Genomic DNA, 19,683 nt, shown 5'->3' with positions numbered 1-19,683 from the left:
AAACATCCATCTTTTTATCTTTTGTGCATTCCTAAGTCTGATTCATTCTTGCAGTCCTGCATCTATACCAACAGAACTGTGTTTTAAACTTCAGTCCCTGAGCAGTTAAATATAGGTTGAACTGCTACTTATGTTTAATTTCTAGTCAATGACTAAAAAGATCTGTGAAGAAAATCTTAGCTAAATTCCTCCTAATCTTAGGATGAGAGAGCAAAAAGCTTTAGAAATTAAGATTGCTTGCTTGTGTTATGGGCTCCTAAGCTAGTGACATGAAATTGTTGTAAAACTACTACCTTACTACTTAAACTTCATTTAACATTCATTTCAGCAGAGATTAAGGTTGAAACAAAACAGGAGCTGAAGATACTGTGACTAGATACTATAGATACTATAGATATCATTCAAGTAAGATTGCTAAAAGGGAAAAATGAAGGATGAGAACCACTGTGGTCTTTCTTCTGTGCAGGCATCTGTGTTTTCCCATCTGTCCCCTTTCCATTTAACATCATCAGAAGTAGGTTTAATGAAGTTAAAACATAATCCCATAGAAGTGTATTACTCATGCCCTGGGAGCTGCTGTACCACAACTGTACACTAATCACAAAAGTGCCCAGTAAAGATAAACAGGTGCGTACATGTTGTAGGAAATAAGAGAGTATAGGAATTAGGTTTTAGGTCAGGAATTGGTCTCAGAGAGAAACTACTGAGTGCCTACAGAATCAAAAATCTTTTGACAAGCAGTTATAGGTGACAGGTATAAAATGATAATGCTTAATAACAAACATTAATTTCATACTTTGTAAAAGCTAGGTATCATTCTGTATGGGTGTAAGGTAGGCATTTGTGGCCTATGTTTCAATTCACTGATTTGTTTCAAGAGCTAACACACCTCAAATATTACAGGGTCCTGTTAGCAGTAGATTGACAGAGCATACTGTGTAACATGTATGCAAAGTTCCATGTGTCCTTTAAAATGAAGAAAAAAAACCTACTGTTGCGGCAGGTTGATGGGACTGCTGAAAGCTGTGCTTGATAGAGAACAGAATGGGAAGGGGCAGAAGAAGCTACCTAGGACAGCTGACAGCTCATGTCACAACAAACTGTATCAATGCTTACATAAGCTGCTTTAACAGCTGCTCCATACCTCAAATGGATCTTACTTTAAGTCACCTGACAGGTTACCTAAACAGTAATAGAACCTTGTAGAAAGTGGAGTCTGAGTTGCATTTCCAGCCCAGAGTTACTAAGGTTGGTTGATTGATGCTAGCTTGTGCTAATGTTCTCATCTCCTTATGCTTGATTTTTGAATGACTTAGGGTAATTCTAGTCCCTTTAACTCATAAACTTTTTATTGCCTTTACTGCATAATGCAGATGATCTCTGTTTTCTTGTACTCTTAAGCCCCTGAGAGGGTAGGAACATAATCCTTGCAAAGGAGGTGTCTCTTCACTGAGAAACTGTTCACTCAAGCATGCTGGAACTGCAGCCTTCAGGCCTAAAGCAGATTTGTGACTTTAGTTGACCACAAGATAATTTTTATGCATCACTTCAGCTAGCGGTCTTTCAGCTGACTGTGAAAAGTCACAAACTAAAGCATAAACAAGTATTTGTCCATGTACAGAGAACTTGCAGCTACCTTGCCAAGGCCTTCAGATTTCTGTCACAAGACAATGCTCCTGAACCACAAATTCCAGGACAAAGGTGATAAGTTAGGACATAATTCTTCCATTCCTGTGGCCGGTAACAACCTGTTTTCATAAAGCCTAGGTGGACCTGAGTCTGCATTTCCCATCTACAACTCCTATATTCAGAGGAAAAAGGGAAAGATGTAGGGGAGGCATAAGAACCGGCACCATTTGGCTAACTGCCTTCAGAAATCAGGCAAGAAAGAAAATGCTTTCATTTTACTTAATGTCCTACTGCAGCAGCAAATGCAGTTTTAAAAAAATGTAGCTTCTAAAAGCAGTAGAAACTGTTAGCACTAATCCTTCATATTTGCCAAGCCTTTTCTTCCTGCTAAGTAGATGATAATTTAATTAAAGTATTTCCTCAGTGAATCTTAACTGTTAGGATTTTTCTAGCCATCATGCTACAGGGGAGGAGGTAGAAAACTGCAGCTCAGTGGCTCCTTATCACATGATCAAGAATGCTTTACCTCAAGTGTGTTTGTTATTTCCATATATACAAAAAAAAAAAAAAGTTGATTTATATAAAATTACATGACATTATTAAAGTGCTGTACAATGCAGTTTGTATGCAAAGACAGATACTCCCATTTTCACTGGCTACCCCACCAGGTATACTGTTACTGTGGTTATCTAGTTTTCTTCTAAATCACTTCAAGTATACTCAACAGGCATCCATACTACAAGACTTCATGTTTTATTTAAGGTAAATATTGCAACCTCTTTATCATGTTCTTTTTTCTCATGGAACATTTTACAGTGACAGCTTAGCAGTAAGTGCAGAAATAATGACTGACTTACAGCACATACACACGTGGTACCCTTAATTATACAGACTATGCGAAATACTTCTTAGAACAGCATGCCACTTCCTTTGGAAATTGCTTTTCAGACATTGAAAAAAAAAGTACAAGATAGCTTATGCAGATTTGCTGCATAAAGAAACAGAATACTTAAGATTTTAATCCCAAGCAAAGCATTAGGTGTATATATATGCCAAATGATCTATTTAAAAATTACTGGTTTGGAATGATGTTAAGTTTTGCAAAATGGTTCCTAAAAGATTTTGCAATGGAATAGGAGCCAGGCCAAATAATGCCTTTCTGAAACGTCACCAAATACAGTTTCATGGTTCAAAGATCCTCCTCTAAACTAATTTACAAAAAGAAAGCTTCAGCAGTTGCAGAAATAATGGAAAAAAAAAACCCATGGGTTTAAACATGTAAATTTAGTTTGGGTTTTTTTTCATGTGTGAATTAGAATTAATGTCAGAGCAGATCTGGCTGATCTGGTCTACTTCTTTCATTGATGCAACACTGCAGCTAAATGTGTATTGCACTAAATGCATAGAAAATTTGAAAGTACACACTTTTAAACTTAAGGGGTTTTCCTCAAAATTTCTTGAAGTACTGGAGACAGCTTTTCTGATCTATCCATTTTTTATTGAGTACTTTATATACATACAATTACACATTAATAAATAAAGGCTTGATTTACTACCACAGTGTGTAATGTTAGTCTAGTTAGTCTGCAGAGTGAGTTCTCTACTGAAGGAATACAACTAGGGAAGTTTGTAATAAAATTAAGCACTTAGGCCAAACAGTCAAGAATTCCCTTTTGCTCATATTAAACCAGATGACTGGTGACAACTTTTGCATTTAGGTCTGATTTCCTCCCACCCTATGTCAGAGGCTTACACTTTGCATATGCATTAACACATAATGTCCCAGTTTTTTCTTTTGTACCTCTGCAGCCTCTGACAGTTTAAAACTTCATTTTCATATCACATAAAAGGAAACTTCTCGAGATAAACCTTTTTAACCAGAGAAGCTTGGCTGTTCTTATCTATATCAGCAAAAGAAAAAGCTGCTTCAGCATCCGATTAGTCTTCAGAAGATGAATACAAAACATGCAGGGGACTAACCAGACGAAGTACAGTTCAAACAATCAGGAAAGCAGGGAAAAAGCACTCACTCAGGAGATTTATTTATTCAGCTTAAAAGGTGTTTCTTCCCAAGGAACTGGACTTTCCTTTCAAAGGCAGTGGATCGAATAGGAGTATTGAGTTCATAAAATGGATTCATTGCAAACTGGGGAAAGAACAAATGTGTATCAATAAGCACAATGCCCAGCCCTGGAAAATGTCACTTCAGGTGACATCTACTACTAGCTTCCAGCCTATTTAGTTCTACTAAGAGCACAGACCCCCTAAAGAGTCCTTGCTTTCCAGGCCCTTGCATTCTCCCCATACAGACCCATCCCCTTGCACCAGCTCCTCGAACAAACCCATCACACTGGTGGAAATTAGGATCATTTGAGTGCCTGTGGGAGGCTGAGATGGTGATGTTTCCCATGACTATTTGCCATGACCCTGGCTAGTGGAAGTACCACCAGGATTTGAGAACAAGGACTATGTGTTCCAAGAGCAAAGCTACCGGGCACTGTAGAACAGTCCTTTCATTATCATCATTAATAATACCAAACTACTAGAAAATGCTTCACAAGAAGTTGCCCCACAAGTTTTCGGTTGCCCAGAGAAGCTGTTGATGCCTCACCCCTGGAGTTGTTCAACCTGGAGGCTGGATGGGGCTTTGACCAATCTGACTTAGTGGAAGGTGTCCCTGCCTATGGTAGGGAAGTTGTAACTAGATGGTTTTTAAAGTCCCTTCGTACCCAAACCATTCTAATCTATTCTACAAAAAAATTCAGTGGACTAAAGTGAAGTCTAAAAGAGCACAGTTTATAACAATTTAAAAAAAATCTATTCTCTTTAATGGAAAATACAGCCTTTGTGTCACACATTACCAGCTCTGGCTGATGTGGACTGCACAGATGCTTATACAGGTGCCCAAGAGAAAACATGCTAATACAGCTGTGCCTGAGCACAAACAGCAGAACATGCTTAAAAGTAGTGCAGCAGGACCATAAAAAATGACTTCTTACCTTTATATACAACTCATATACATCAGTAAAGAAGTTCTTAATTCCATCTTCTTGCCTTACATCATGAAGCATTATAAATCTCATATGTACAATAATTAAGGAGAATAAAACTTTCACAAAGAAAAGAGACAATATCCTGAGATAAGCATTTACACCTGATTCAATGTATATCTAAAATGCTTAGCTATACATGAAATAGCAGTGACTCATAGGAGGAAGCATTTAAAAATTAATTGAAGTGTTGCAGCCTGAATAGCTGCTAGTAAAGTCCAGGGTAAAGAAGCAGAAAGGGCCTTTGCATGGAATCCACAGATGTTTAATTCAGCCACACAGTGAGATGTTCAGAGTCCCAGGCACACACACATGGAGGGTGCAGGTTTCTCTGTCTCAAAGGGCCCGGGGTGACCCTGGTCTTGGGGCAGTACAAAGATAAGGGCCAATCAGGGAATAGGGAAGGAGTGGCTCAGGGACACAGGAACTGACACAGGAACAGGGGAAGGAGCCAAGGGGCTTATCGGCTTTTTGAGGGAAGCTTCTTCTGTTTCCCCAACCCAAGGGATGCCCCCCAGGGTCTCCACATTGAAGCAATGAAATTTGGAAAGCATTACCTTTATATTTTAACATCTCCCTATTTGAAAAAAAATCACCTCTCCATCCAAGGTTTCTTTTTTAAAACAATGTAATTCTGAACATGGATGATGCCCCCTGCACTTCAGCCATGTACTCCTAAAGTTAAAATGTCATTCAATGTTACTTGCCATGTGTAACAAATGTTTCTCAACAAACAGTTCTAGGACTACCTGTACATAGTATCAAGCCTCACTGCACTTTCACCATTAGAGTGACTGACACCAGGCATGTTCACTGCAACATCTCCTCTCCAGCAAGGTGGGGACAATCATAAAAGCTTGCTCAGAGCCTCTCATAGCTCTTTACTCCATGTACCACATTTCAAGATGCTATTTTGGCTCCTACAAAGGTAATAATCCATCTTTCCAATTGTTCCCATCTGCTGTGCCTCCCAATATAGTTTTTCCTGAAGCTGATGACTCTAACAATAATAGCAAATAGCCAGAGAAATCTGTTCCAAACTTACTTTATCTAACTTACCTCTTTCTGGAAAAAGGCTTTTCATACATAAATATAAGGAAAGAGAATAGGGAAGGATATGTCCAGCTGTGACAAAAGCAGAAACAAACCATTCATTAAACTTGTCCACAGTCTTCAAATACATGTTGTTAGAAAGCCACATGTTCTCATCTACGAGGTCAAGAGCAGCATGGGCAATGAACTGGTTGAGATGGCGATGATCATCCTAATGCATTTCCAGAAGACAGCAGATTAGTAATTCAGTGAAAGGAATGAAATATAAACAATCATTTGCTCAAGTTGCTACAGAACCAGTGTTCAAGTTACATAATGTTACATATACCCTGCTTTTCTGTCACATGTGCCATCCTGTAATTAAATGAAACTAGCATATGTTTTCATGATATTTGATTTCAAGGCAGAAAAGAGATCATAATAAAAAGATCATCACAAAACCAATCCTGAGAGCAACTAAATCAGTAAAGCCTGTATTACACCTCAGGAATGAACTGAAGCATAAATTCTTTTGTTTACTGATGGGCAAACTCCCACTGCTAATTTATTCCACAACAGAGGCCCTCATATGTCTTTTTCTGTTCTTTCCAGACATCTGTTTTTGTGATATTTACATAGCATACATAAAATGTAGCATTTTCTGGACTAAAACATTTCAGTCAAATTTGGCAAAAACTGACTCATAGGTTACAATGTGTAAAAGCTGGGGGACAGATGTGGAAAGCAGAAACACAGAGGGCAGGTATGCTGATAAAATCACCTAAAGATTCTGCTTTGCTCATGTTGTTTACCTAGAAACAGGATTGTTTTGGGGTCTTCTTTTTTCTAAAACCTAGTGCAGAAAAACATTCTGCAACGAGTATTAAATATATGCCTGCAGATTTTAACTGCATCTCTTCCTATAATAAACATGAGATCATAGTGTTTGGCCTGTGTAATTTGTAGGCAACCTAGAACACCAGAGGACATCTGCCAAGAAGCGATACAGGACAAAACCACACTGGAAGCTTTTATTAGCCTGGAAGAATAAGTAGTTTTGTACTGTTTCTCATAGTAACGGGATGCTGTTACTGCCACTCTCACCTCTCAGGTTTTCCCTGCAATGAGCTTTTACACATTCTCACACAAGGTCTAGTCCAAGTAGCTTTATTTATGATCTTTTATGGGCCATTAGTTCAAAATACAGGTGATGCCATGCAGTTCCAATCAGTGACAGCAATATACTTCCATTTTTGGATACACTCACAGATACATGCCCTTTTATTCTGAAGTCTATTTTTTTCTTTGATGTAATGCCACTTACAGATAGATTTGTTCTTTTCCCACTGGAAACAATACCTATTTTTTTAATCATCTTCATCAGTCATACTTGCTTTTAAGTAAGGAAAGCTAAAAACTTCTATTGATAAAGACTTTGAAAACGTGATAAATGCAATCGTACTCATTAAGTATTTTATAGCATAAAGAATAAAGGACTGAATAGAGCTTTCAAATTCATGTTTCTTACTTTACCTTATTACTATATAAATGTCTTAAAAGTAAGTGGCATTAAACAATGAACAGCTATTATAAAACCTCTGCACAATAAGAGAAACTACCAAAGCAAAACTAAGATATATATTCTATAACATACAGCAGGGAATATATAAGGAAGGTGTGTTTTGTGAAGAACTAGTATAATCTGGCAAAGATTTTTTAAGAGACTTGGAAAATCCAGAGTTCTATTCCCTATGACAAAATTTCTGTTCCATAAACCCCAGAAAACAATAGATACTTCTTTTAACAACAATGCTGGTCATGCCTCTAATACACTGTAAAATTATAAAAGAATCACAAGAGTGTCACAGAGGGAAAAACCACACCTTTGACTCTACTTTTCCAGGAGGCAGAAACTCCATTTCAAATATGGGATTATCATGATGACCAACTATCACGAAGTAGAAACTTCCAGACATTCTTCAAAACAATGCTCCCTACAAGAAAACACAAAAATCCTGATAAGTCTATAAACAAACTCTTAATCCATGTAGAAGAGCTCCTAAAAATCAGCCAATATGCTCCTATTCACATTTACCAGACGCTGAAGAGAGATAAACATCTAGGTATGCACATCAAGAGGATGGTGCCGAGCTCTTCTTGGTGCAGCCACCCACCAGGATGAGAAACAACGGGCAGAAACTGATGCCCTGGATGTTCCACCTGGACACGAGGAAGAACTTAATTCTTGTGCATGCGACTGAGCACTGGTACAGACTGCCCAGAGAGGTTGGAGTTCTTCCAGAACCGTCTCAACACAATCCTGTGTTCTGTGCTCCCTGCTTGAGCAGGCTGGCCCAGAAGCCTGTGTTCCATCCCAGCCTGACAGATTCTGGGGAAGCCAGAGAATATCCTTGGAAAGTGGACCTGGAAGTGAACCTAGGTACCTAAAACCAACTCCTGTCCCGCTCACCGATGATTTACCCCCCGGGAGCCCGAGTCACCCAGACACAGCGATCCCAGGCCATAACGCGCAGCAGCCGCCGCCGAGGAACCTCCTCGCCTGTCTCCCCCCGGGCCCTGCTCACAGGCAGCAGAAGGGGAAGCGGGGCAGGCGGCGGGCGCCTCTTCCCTGGCACACGGCGGCCGTGGGACAATCCCACGGCTCCGTCCCCGGGCACTCCAGAGGTGCCCGGAAAGGCCGACCCGTCCCGCCGCCCCCCAGCCTCCCCGAGAGAAGGCCCGGACTCCGCAGGGCTACTATCCCCTAGGGGCCCGCGGCACAGGGGGAGAGGGAGGCGGGAGGGAGAAGGGGCCCAGCCCGCAGGGTCCCGCCCGGGCCCGCCGCCTACCCTGCGGCGCGGCGCGCCCCGTCCGCCGCCCGCCCAGCCCGCGGCCGCCGGAAGCGCCGCGCCGCGCCCGCCCCATCCGGCGCCACCGTCACGGCTCGGCCGCCGCCGCCGCCGCGCCCGTAGCCCGCAGCGGCCCTGCCCTGCCCCGCCGCGCTCCCAGCCCTGCTCCCGGCCCCGGCGCTCTCCCGTGGGTAGCGGGAGGCTGCCCCGGGGAAGCCCGAGCGGGCTGAGGGGAGGCGGGGGCGGCCGGAGCGCTCGGCGTCTCGCTGGCTGCGGGTCGAGCTGCGAGTCAGTAATGCCCCGTTTTGTTTCGGTGTTGTAGGTCAGGATGGCATCGGTTGAAAGGGAGACACTGTCCCAAGAGGAACTGCGGAAAAGGCTGTATCAGACTTTTAAGAGCCGAGGCGTACTGGACACACTTAAGGTGTGCTTTGTTCTCAGCAGGTGCTACCTGTGATCCTCTGTGCTGCTTTAACATCGAGAGCCCTAAAAGCCATGCCGAGTACAAGTGTCTCACTCTCTCCACGATGTATTATTTTTGCCACAACTTCGTTAGTATTTGGGGGGGGGGAGGGGGTGGTGGGGTGTGTTTGGGGATTTTCCCCCCATTTGCAAGGTTCTCTCTAAACAGAATGGCTGTTCATTATGCCTTGGCCTCGGAGTGTTTTTCAGGAAGGTTAAAAGCCTACTTTAGGTCTTCCAAAATACCCATGCTTGAAAAAAGACATAAAGCAGGAGAGAGAACAATAAATTAGAATATAAAATAAGAAAAGATCTCTCAGGTTACAGGGTGTGTTTATTACCCATAATAAGTAAGCATGTTATATGAATAATACTTCTAAAATACTACAATCCTATTTTAAAACTGTTTGAGCTGTTTTGTCCCAGTCTGCTCATTCAGGAAAAAAGATCAATATTTCAAAAATATCATCGATAATCCTATAGGGTAGAATTTCCTGTTCAGGACAATTTGTTTTTGCATTACTGATTTCCGTACCAAGCTTGCAATGCTCAAACCATTTCTTTTTTGACTTAACTAATATTCTATCAGATTACTTCCTCTTTAAGTCGATTTTCTGTTTTTTTCTGATCTTTTGTTTAACTTGTCTAGAAAGTTATTTCTGCCTTCCTTTTCTGTACTAGGGATAGGGATTTAGCCCGGTGCTTTCCACCTTCACTTTGCCACAATACATACATACATACATATATATATATATATATATATATATATATATACATAAGATACATAAACAATCACTGTTCTTGGTTGTTTTTGAGGCAACATCACGTGTGTTAAAGTTGGTTAAAACTGGATGAGTTCAGAAATTAATAAGGAAAACAGTTTTTTTTCAGTTGTGTTTGAAAGTTGGACTCAATGATCCTTTCCAACTCAGAATATTCCATAGTTCTGGAACATTGTTGTCAGTCTAATTTCTCTTGAAAACCATGCTAAACCAGGCTAGTCTGATGACCTGGCTTTGTTAAGTTTTGGTAATTATTTTGTCACATTTTTGGTAACACACCACCTCTTTATTCAGTTGTGTCACTGTTGCATACCTGCTGTTGAAAGCTTAAAAAACACTGCTTGTGCCATGATTTTTCCTATAAACAATCAGTATAAACAATTTGAATAACTGTATAATGAAAATAATTCCTTCTTTCTTTCATGGAAGGGAGATCTGATTTTTTTTCCCTCTATTGTAACTCACAGAATGCAAATAAATAATTTTAAAATGTCATTTAATTATTATTAGTGCTTGTAGGTCTCTTTGGTTAGTACGTTTTGCTTCCCTACAAAATAATTTATATTAAAGACATTGAATTTTTTGTTTATTTTGCCATCTACTTTTGTGATGGCACGAGCAGCTTTTTGATATGAGACTCAAAAGAGGACCAATGAGGGTTCCAAGAACACCTGAGATGGAGGCCACATCAGGAAGGCTTTATTTAAGTCAAAGGGAGGGAAAACAGGAAAGCAGTGATGTGGAAATGATGGTACAAGAGTGGTGTTTATGTGAGTTCTTTACTGGGAGCTTCTTTTTAGTCCTACATTTGATACATTTTGAGGGAAAGTCAGAGTTCATTGTATCCACCATTAGAGGGTTTTGACGAAGGGCAGGATGTTCATAGTGCACTTCCAGATTTTGCCAAAATTAGTCTGCCCTGTTCTGTTTGTAGGTTGTACAAGTAAAATGAGGCTCCCTCTGGATTTTGAAAAATTAAAACTCTCATTGAATAACCTTTAAACTGATAATGCAGTGAGGTTTTTTTCTGTATCAGACACAGCTCCGAAACCAGCTAATCCATGAGCTAATGCACCCAATTTTGAGCGGAGAGCTTCAGCCACAGATGGTTCCAAGTGAAGACAGTTCACTTTTGATCACTGCTTCCAACAGTTTGGTGGCAGATCATCTAGAGAGATGTGGCTATGAGTATTCACTTTCTGTTTTCTTTCCAGAAAGTGGATTAGAAAAGAAGAAGGTAAGTTCAATATTTTGCCTATTCCATGATGTCTAGGAACTTTGTTCTTTGGAGGTTGTCATATTCTAACAACTGAAAAGATCATTTTTTGCGATAGGAAATAAAAACATAAGTACAGCTTCTGATCATCTCCACAAAACATTCTGTCATTCAGGGTCATTTTCATGAATACTTAAAACTGTCAATAAGCTAATGATGCTGTTTTGGAGAGGTGCAGCCAGTCTGTCTGTGTGGCAGAGCACTTGGGAACTGAACCTGATAAAAGTTTGTTTGCCCATTCAATTCCCTGAAAATGTGGCTCCTGGTCAGTTCAAGCTGTTCTAACTACAAAGTGTGGCTGAAAAGGGCAGTCCTTGCCTTTCCTTTGCTTCTCTGTAAGTGTGTGATAGGGTGAAGTTGTTTCTAACTGAAAATTAGTTTCTTGACCTGGTGAGTAATTAATAATCATTTGGGTTAGTGAGCTCATCTGATTTGGATGATAATCAAGAAAACAGACAAGGAAAGTAGCAAGCACGTGTTGACAGTGGGAAGAGAACAAAACTCTTTTCACAGCTTCAGATGATGATGAAGCTACATGCTGGCTGCTGTATGTCTGAAATAGTGAAGATAAGTAAATGTAGAAGAGCAGGCCTCTGAAAATTATTTTACGGGGAGTAAATAGATCTTTCACAAATAGAAAACATTTACAACTGTGAAATAATGCCATTTGCATACTTGAAATTATTTTAAATTTGTTAACCTTTTCTAATTTATCTTTCTTTTCCCCATAGCTGTGGACTGTGCAAGATTTTCTTCAATTAATGAGGATCAATCCAGAATCCAGTCTTTACAAATCACTGGTAAAGTGATTTTGATTTTCAAAAGAAGCTTAAATTACGGTGGTGATGAAAATAGACTGGCTAAAACTTCTTTTTTTTCTTACAGACTTCAGGAACTCGGAAGGAGAATAAAGGTACAAAATGTTTGCATGTAATGCAGACAGGGATAATTGTGTTAGCTTCATTTTTATTAAGATGTGAGCAATAGAAAAGCAGATTTCTTAAATGTGTGTTGGTATGGAGTCATTTGGATTTAGTTGGGTTTTGAAACTTGCAGTACACCAGTATGATTAATGTTATATTTCAGGATTATCCAACTTGTATTTGTGGATTAACTGTTGACATTTACTTATAAAATAAATGACTTGTACATTAGAAATATGAGAAAAATCTGTAATCAGGTATTACGTATAATGCTCTTTGGAGGCTTTTTATACTTACTTTGGAAAACTCAGGTTTTGGGTTGTCTTTATAACACTGTATTAACTTGCAAAATATACTTCAAAAACTAGTTACAGATTTAATTGGTTTTCCATTGTATTATATTAGAACTAATTCTTGTATCTGCATAACAAAACCCAGCTGTACTGTATAACGTAAAGGAGCCTGATCTTCAAAACCCCCTGTTGCTTAAAGGCCTCATAATTAAGTACTAATAATCTACACTCTCAATTGACCTTGGGAGTCAAGAGACATGGATTGGAGGAAAAGTTGCAAAAGGACAGGTTTTGCTGACTGAGATGGACTGAATTATGCTTATAATAAAACCATAATTGTTCACTAGTATTGATTTTTACTGAAATACTTGTTCTTTTCTTGTACATTGAAAATTGCTTTGTTAATTACGGGCTCAAATTCCATTTAGGTATGAAATCAGAACTAACTCATCTGTTGGATCTTGCTAGGTTTCCTTATGCAAATTTTAATTGGACTTACCGAACATCATCTAAACAGGGAAACTCACAACACAGAAACTCAGACCACCTCAGTGCCTCCTTACAGAGAGTCTCTTGGTAAGTGCAAGCTGTGCAAGCCACTCTCCCCAGATATTTTCATTCTGGTATATGTTATGGCTTTATATATATTGAATGAATGGTGTTATTTTGTTACTTACTCAAATGCAGCCTAAAGTTGCAATGAGTAAATTGCGCTGTCTGTCACTAGAACATGGAATTTCTAAAGTTTCTTAAAATAAGGCACAATCAGGATAGGATTTATTTTTAAATCGCTCATATGTTTCCTTAGGCATTTAGCTAAGACCTATGACAAATGGACTGTAAATGTTATGTGTTGAAATATGTTCTGGAGAACAGAATTGTAAATGTGTGCCCTCTTTCTGTGAGCAAGTTAGGCATAGACTGGGAGTTCTTGAATGTATAATATGCATGCTGTTATTAATGTATTAATACAAAAAAGCTAAAGGTTGCACAATTAATACATTAATACAAAAAAAGCTACAAGTTGCATACAAAAGGAAATTCTTGTCCACCCATGGTAAAGAGGAGGAATGAGTATGTAATACCACAAATACTGCCTAAACAGCCAAGTGCCTCCTCCTAGGTATATGCTGTATTCATATATATGTGTATATATATATATGTATATATATCTATATATAAAGCAGATAAATGGCATTTCTGTGCTGCCTCTGCTTTTGTGCCACACACGTCTCTCTAGGATAGTGCTGCTTGAATAAGCTGAAGCATGTCCTGCAGAGTGAGGTTCCTGCAGTCTTTGGTAAGGTAACTGCAGCGAATGTTTTTAAATTATGATGGATGTGTTGCTTTTTTTATAGCTGAGAAGCTTCAGCTGATTGATGAACAGTTTGCAGACTCCTATCCTCTGCATCAGAAATATGAATCTTTAGAAGTAAAACTTAATGAATATAGAAAAGAAATAGAGAAGCAGCTTCAAGAAGAAATGCATCAAAAGGTATAACTCTGGTTTATGAATTTGAGGGAGACATTAATTTTGACTTTACACATTGTAAACTTTTCATACTTAAGGCAAATTGAAAAAAAATAGTAGTTACAACAATCACAGAAGACTAATCCAATATCTATTGTTAATTTGATGATATAGCATGTATATTTGTCATCCCCCTTTTTTGTTAAATCTGCACAGAATGTTAAGCTTTTTATTCTGATGTTAATTTGTAACATAACATTTGCTTACTCTGGTTGTCTTAATTTGGTAAATTTTATCTGCTATTTGTCTTATGGAGAAATGTTTATACCACAATTTTAATTTTCCTTCCCAGTTAAGATTTTGATGCTTGAATATCAGTATGGTATATAGCAACTGAGAGGTGTGAATTATTGTTGTGTAGCTTGACAAATAATTAATTTTTAATACTGATGAGAATTTGCATTCTATTTCAAAACATTGCACAGAAACACTAAAGTCAGTATTATGAATAATTTCTAACCTTCTCTCTTCCTATAATTGAAGACAGCTCTTCTAGAGAATTTTCCTTCATTTTGGAAATAAGATTAAAATTTTGTCACATAATCCTTTGATAATCCTTCTGTCTAAAAAATGGAGCAGAAAGAATTTACTGCATTTTATTTAAATACATATTTTTTCTTTTCCATAAATTTCAGTCAAGATCATCAGTTTATTTAGGTAGAAAAAAGTAAGTCAACCGCATTTCATTTCAATATATTTTTCATTAATTTCTGTCAAGATCAACCGTTCATTGGGATATAAAAATGAAAATCTAATAATCAGAATTCTTCCACACACTTTTATAGGCATTCAGTGTAGTCATCATTTATTTAGCCAGACAAGTAGAAAGATGGAGAGTTAAACCTCTCTTTTATCTTCATTCTGTCTTTATTCCCCAACTGGCTCTCTTTTTCAGTATGTAAAACATGTTAATTTGTGTGTTGTTAAGTTTTTATCAGTTTAAGAAAGCCAGTTGTAAAACAGGAGATGGGAATCTCTTCTAAATTCAATTAGCTTTACCTTGATTCTTTTGCAACATGATATGAATTACTGTAAGACATTTCTAATCAAATTTATATATATACAAGTGATGCTGTATTGTCTCACTATTTCTTTTTCACAAAATTTGTGCCCACAGGCCTGAGTTGCTTGATCAGACATTCCTACAGTGCCTTTTCCACTCTTTAATATTTTCTCACAATTTTTCTGTCATTCTCTTTTGATTCTTTTGTTCAGTTTTTCCTCACATTTTTTGTCTTGTATGCTTGCTTTCATTTTTCTTCCAAATTTTAATTGTAATTCTTTATAATCCCATTTGTTCTCACATATATTGTCCTTCACACACTGTATGGAGTCATGTTCCTAAATGATTTTTCTGTGCAGTTGCAAGATTTATGCTTTCCTGTTTGTGTGCATTTCCTTTTTTTCAGTTGTGCTTAGAAGTTAGTTAATTGGGACTTCTTTGTCTGTAAACCTCTTTACACGAAGTTACATGTTTTGCATTTTTTTACATTTCTGGCATTTCTTCTGTGTCCAGGTGAATTACTGTGGTTTCTGAGCAATTCAGGGTGTGGGTCTGTTTCTGCCATTTCTTGAATCACTAGTCAAAACTGGTTCTTTGGGAAAGGGACAAGAATAAAGACTGTTGGAAGAAGAGTAAAAGACTGTGGCCATTCCTTAATTCCAAGCATAGTATCACTCCTGCAGTGCATTTTTCTTCATAGGCTTCTGTTCTGCTCTTTTCTAAAGGTGATAGTTTTGTGTAAGATCTGCTTTGGGCTGCCAGATGAAAAACTGGCACTATGTGAGATGTGCAGATAGTATGTGCTGCTAAGATACTTCTATCATGGTAATTATTTATTATCAATTTATCATTTCCTAACATGAATTTCAAGGTGAAATTTTGAATTGTCTTAGGAGGAATTGTCTTTTTTGATTTGAAGATGGCCCTATTTAACTCTCTTCCTCCTTTATGTAAAAGCTTGAACATTTTAAAGAAATTGAGATAGCAAAGATTAAAATGGAGGAGAAAGTGCAGACCGAGAAAGAAATCTCTGAGCTGCGCCATGAGTTAGAGAAGACACATCAAGCAAAATCCGAAGCCTTGATTTCTCGTGAAAAGAATGCTATTGAGAGGCTTCAAAGGCAACAAGAGGTAAAGTTCCAAATATTTTTTTCCTAATCTATTGCAAAATGATTCAGTGAGTTGGTTAGACTGTTCTTTTGTCTTTGGGAGATTTACCTTCAGATCTTGGCTGATTAGGGAAGACGTAGAATTCACATTTGTTCTTATAAATACGGGAATGCATTTAGCAACTGCAAGAATGAGTATGGTTAAACATCTAAGTAGACTTGACTGGAAAAGGAACAGTTCTGCAAGCTGGGATGTAAATGTAATAAATACTTTTAAATCTGTTTTAATAATTTGCTGAATCCAGATCACTGGGGTTTTTTTTCACAGAAGGTTAAACATAGCTTTTAGTTACACTATTAAGTTCTTTTAGCTGCTCAGAAGACTCTAACCTAAATGGAATAAATAGCTCATATGGTACAGCTATACTGCTTCTCTTTGTTTTTATATATTAAATGTTATGAATAGCTACCATCTTTACTGTAAGCTAGCATCTCCTTTCATTTTTTTGAACATGTTGATCAACTTTTGTGTTGATGAGTTACTCCTCTGGGCTGTTAACTCTTGGTGTTTTGCCCAGGTAGTAACTGTTACTACAGCACACAATAATTCGTGTGTAGTTCTCAACTGCTTATCCCGATCTCAAGCTGCTGCTTCTCAGTTTTTGAAAGAGTAGTTTGTTTGCTCTTCTGTTGCCTGTTTGCCTTGCCACCTCCCTGCTATCTGCAGTAGGCCTTCATATCCAAATAATAGTCATCCACAAATGCTAACTGTATTTTTGCTTTGGTGTGGTGGCATTATGGTTTGTTTGTCTTGTTTCTTTCCCTGAGAAGATGTGGTATTGGTTAACAAAACAGTTGTGCAGGTCTCTATATAAATTACTATAATATTAAACATTTTATCACCATGCCACGAATTTATTTCATGGTTATGTATATTGAAGCTGACAAGAAAACATCTATGTTATACTAACAGTCTGCTTCTGTGGGCATGAAATTAATTCAGTAATTAAAAAAAAACCCTACCAATGACTAGATCAACAATCAAGTATTGTGTATAAATATTTGATTTCTCTTGTCGCACTTGGTGGAGAACTTTGTTTCATTTACCTGGGGATTCTTTAAACAGAGTTCAGGTATATTTACATTAAAGATGTCTGGTCATTTAACCCTTCACTATAATGGCTTTATGTCTTGGATATGTGGCTTGAGAAACTGGTCTATTTTTTGTACCAGGAGCAGCAGCTAAATCTGTCAGTACTGTCAAATGCACATGGCTTTCAAAGTTAATATAGAGGTCCATATGGCAAAACCATAACTTTCTTCTTAGACTTTTTTTTTTTTTTTGAGAGAAATAATGTCTTTTGTGCTTAAGGGCAAAAAAAGCCGTTTTTATTAAGAGGAAGATATGTGAGGTTTAGTGTTAATATGTTCAGCACTTGGAGAATCCCTTTGACAATTTTTTATGAGTTCTGTAAATTAAACTGCAAAAACTGAAAGGCTGTTGGTTTACTCAGTTTTAGTTTTAAGTCATGTTTTATCAGTGGGTTTTGGTATTTGTTTCTTCAACTACATTTTTGTGAAGAACATACAAAACTTGTTTATTAAAAAAAAGTCAAGTGTTTGAACATGTTTATTCTGCAATTTAATTTTTTTTTCCCTTTTACTTGAGTTTTAATCAGTGCTATTTCTTAAAGGAAGGATGTTTATGGATAGGCGGAAGTGACTCCATCTAAAACATTTTTACTCTGAGTGAAAGTAGAAAGGGAATTAAAAAAAGATACTTAAAATTGATTCCAGATGTTATTTCATTTAATGACTTTATAAATAGTATTTATGGGAGTAAGATCAGTCAGTCCCTGAAGAAGATCCTTCAAAGTTTGAGCGTGTTAAACAGTAAATGAAGTTTTGCGGTGAAGTAAAACTAAGGATAATGTTTTGTGATTCAGATAGAAGCAAAGGAAGTGTATGCTCAGAGACAAAGTCTGTTGAAAGATATTGAAGCCATACGGACCAGGGAGGCAGAACTGAAGCAAAGGATGGAGGCATTTGAAATGTAAGTTGCTGAAGGATATGTGCAATGCTGAATGATGCTTCTGCAAAACTTGCCTCAAGATGTTTCTGCTTTGTTTCTGCTTCTGTGATGTTGAAATAGAGAATATATCCCAGAATTTTACATTCTGAGCAGTATTGTATACTGTCTCTATTAGCAGGGATACCCCATACAAAAAGATGTTTCTGATTTTTTTTCTATTCCACCTCATCCAATCAAAACAGTTCAGCATGGCTTTGCAGGCAAGGAACCAGATGTTTACTTCAAGTGCTTAATTTAAAAAAACCCAACCTCCAAACAGCACAGTATGTAACCCTAACACACATGAGATATGCATGAATATTTTGCCTTATTAGCCCTATGTTTTGAAGCTGATTTTTTTTTATTATTATTTGTCCTTATATACAGTCCATTTTCTTTAGATAAATTAAAAAAAAAAGTAACTAATCAATTTTTGGCCAAATTTTCAATACTACTTAATGTTGTTACTTTGTCATCTGTTTTTCGTAGCGAAATGAGTATCCTGCTAACAAAAACTTGGGGTTTTTTATCAACCCAGTAGAGGGTGCTGATAGAATAGCATGCTCAGCTATTCCAGCTATTCAGCTCTTTCCTCTGAAGTGTGTTTGGTGTGGGAAACAGAGCCAGGGTTAACGCGGGATAACTGCATAATTGATTGGTACTGAATTTTAAATAGGGCAATTTAGTTTGTGTCACATCACCATGTTCTTAATGAACTACAATGACAGAGTCTGATTATGATTTCAAATTGCAGCAGTATTCAAAACAAGCACATTGCCCTTTGATGTCTATAAATGTTATTGTGAAAAAGAAACAGAATCCCAGACTAAAACTTTGACTTATAACTGGTCATTGTCTGTGTATTTCTGGATATTTCAGCACCCAGAAAGTTCAGGAGGAGAAAAATAAAGCTATAGAAGATGCACTTCGGCGTCGTGAGGTTGCTGTGAAGAACATAGAGGAAACATATGACCAAAAGCTGAAGACAGAACTCTTAAAGTAATTTTTTTTTTGTCTCTTATAGGGCACATAATATTTCCTATGAAAACAGAATAATACATTCTGTAGGATTTATTTTGAAAAGTGTAGCAAAGCAAGGACTTTGAAAATGTGCACTTATGTTTTTGTTTTAGTGAGATTGAATCTTTTGCATTACTGCTTAACTATTTGCTAGTACTGTAGAAAATAATTCTATTACTATAGAAAATAATTCTCTTTTGGTTATAGGCTATATTATTGCTGTAGTTTAAATTCTGTGTCAATATATGGAAAAGACATCTGACATTAGCTTGTGTATTTAGACAAGAGGATCTGAAGCAGTATTAATTACTTCCTTTGACCACAGTTAAAAGAACTGAGCATTTTATGAATGCAGAAGAGGCATGAAGGGGAAATCAGCATTAAAGAGATGTTCTCTTGGAAAAGGAGTGAGAGACATACTAGTCCATTATACCGACAAATTGGCTCTTACCTTCACCCCTTCCCAGTTTTGAAGAGAGATTCTGTGATATGGATCTCCCTCTTATTGGTTACCTTCTGTTTGAACCTGGTCTTAAGGAACTGGCAGTCATCTGTGATTTCTTTTGGACTGTTGCAGTGGGTATATCCTAACTTTGCTATTGTACTTCCTTGTAGTACCTTGGTCACTTGAAGGGTTCCTCGATACTTCAGTG

General features: G+C 37.7%; 2 protein-coding genes across 7 annotated transcripts in view; one reads left to right on the top strand and one right to left on the bottom strand.

Moving 5' to 3' along the window:
• Window positions 1–2,359: 2,359 nt before the first annotated feature.
• On the bottom strand, window positions 2,360–8,571 carry TRAPPC2 (trafficking protein particle complex subunit 2). 3 transcript variants are annotated; one of them, XM_053970426.1, is made up of 5 exons: window positions 7,807–8,047; window positions 7,595–7,705; window positions 5,799–5,943; window positions 4,629–4,714; window positions 2,360–3,775 (listed from the first exon to the last, which is right to left on the bottom strand). In XM_053970426.1, the coding sequence occupies exons 2-5, from the start codon at window positions 7,685–7,687 to the stop codon at window positions 3,677–3,679; spliced, it is 423 nt and encodes a 140-aa protein (XP_053826401.1). In that variant the 5' UTR covers window positions 7,688–7,705; window positions 7,807–8,047; the 3' UTR covers window positions 2,360–3,676. The 3 variants fall into 3 exon arrangements, 1 of the variants encoding a protein (XP_053826401.1); XR_008435716.1 differs by lacking the exon at window positions 7,807–8,047 and adding an exon at window positions 8,561–8,571 and having other exon boundaries at window positions 4,629–5,943; XR_008435715.1 differs by lacking the exon at window positions 7,807–8,047 and adding an exon at window positions 8,182–8,537 and having other exon boundaries at window positions 4,629–5,943.
• OFD1 (OFD1 centriole and centriolar satellite protein) overlaps window positions 8,121–19,683 on the top strand; it is a 29,158-nt gene continuing 17,595 nt past the window's right edge. For 2 of the 4 annotated variants that reach the window (XM_053970402.1, XM_053970400.1), the window contains exons 1-10: window positions 8,121–8,151; window positions 8,883–8,984; window positions 10,841–11,041; window positions 11,812–11,880; window positions 11,966–11,993; window positions 12,765–12,872; window positions 13,655–13,791; window positions 15,788–15,961; window positions 17,886–17,992; window positions 18,890–19,009. In XM_053970402.1, the coding sequence (XP_053826377.1) occupies window positions 8,889–8,984; window positions 10,841–11,041; window positions 11,812–11,880; window positions 11,966–11,993; window positions 12,765–12,872; window positions 13,655–13,791; window positions 15,788–15,961; window positions 17,886–17,992; window positions 18,890–19,009 (1,040 nt within the window). In that variant the 5' untranslated portion in view covers window positions 8,121–8,151; window positions 8,883–8,888. Of the gene's footprint in view, window positions 8,152–8,688; window positions 8,748–8,882; window positions 8,985–10,840; window positions 11,042–11,811; window positions 11,881–11,965; window positions 11,994–12,764; window positions 12,873–13,654; window positions 13,792–15,787; window positions 15,962–17,885; window positions 17,993–18,889; window positions 19,010–19,683 lie in introns of those variants that run through there. The other 2 variants (XM_053970401.1, XM_053970403.1) reach the window with 2 other exon arrangements.

The sequence above is a fragment of the Vidua macroura genome, chromosome 2, assembly GCF_024509145.1.
Source record: "Vidua macroura isolate BioBank_ID:100142 chromosome 2, ASM2450914v1, whole genome shotgun sequence".
Classification (NCBI taxonomy): domain Eukaryota; kingdom Metazoa; phylum Chordata; class Aves; order Passeriformes; family Viduidae; genus Vidua; species Vidua macroura.
The sequence above is the reverse complement of the archived record's forward strand: the minus strand, read 5'-3'. Positions and strand labels throughout refer to the sequence as shown.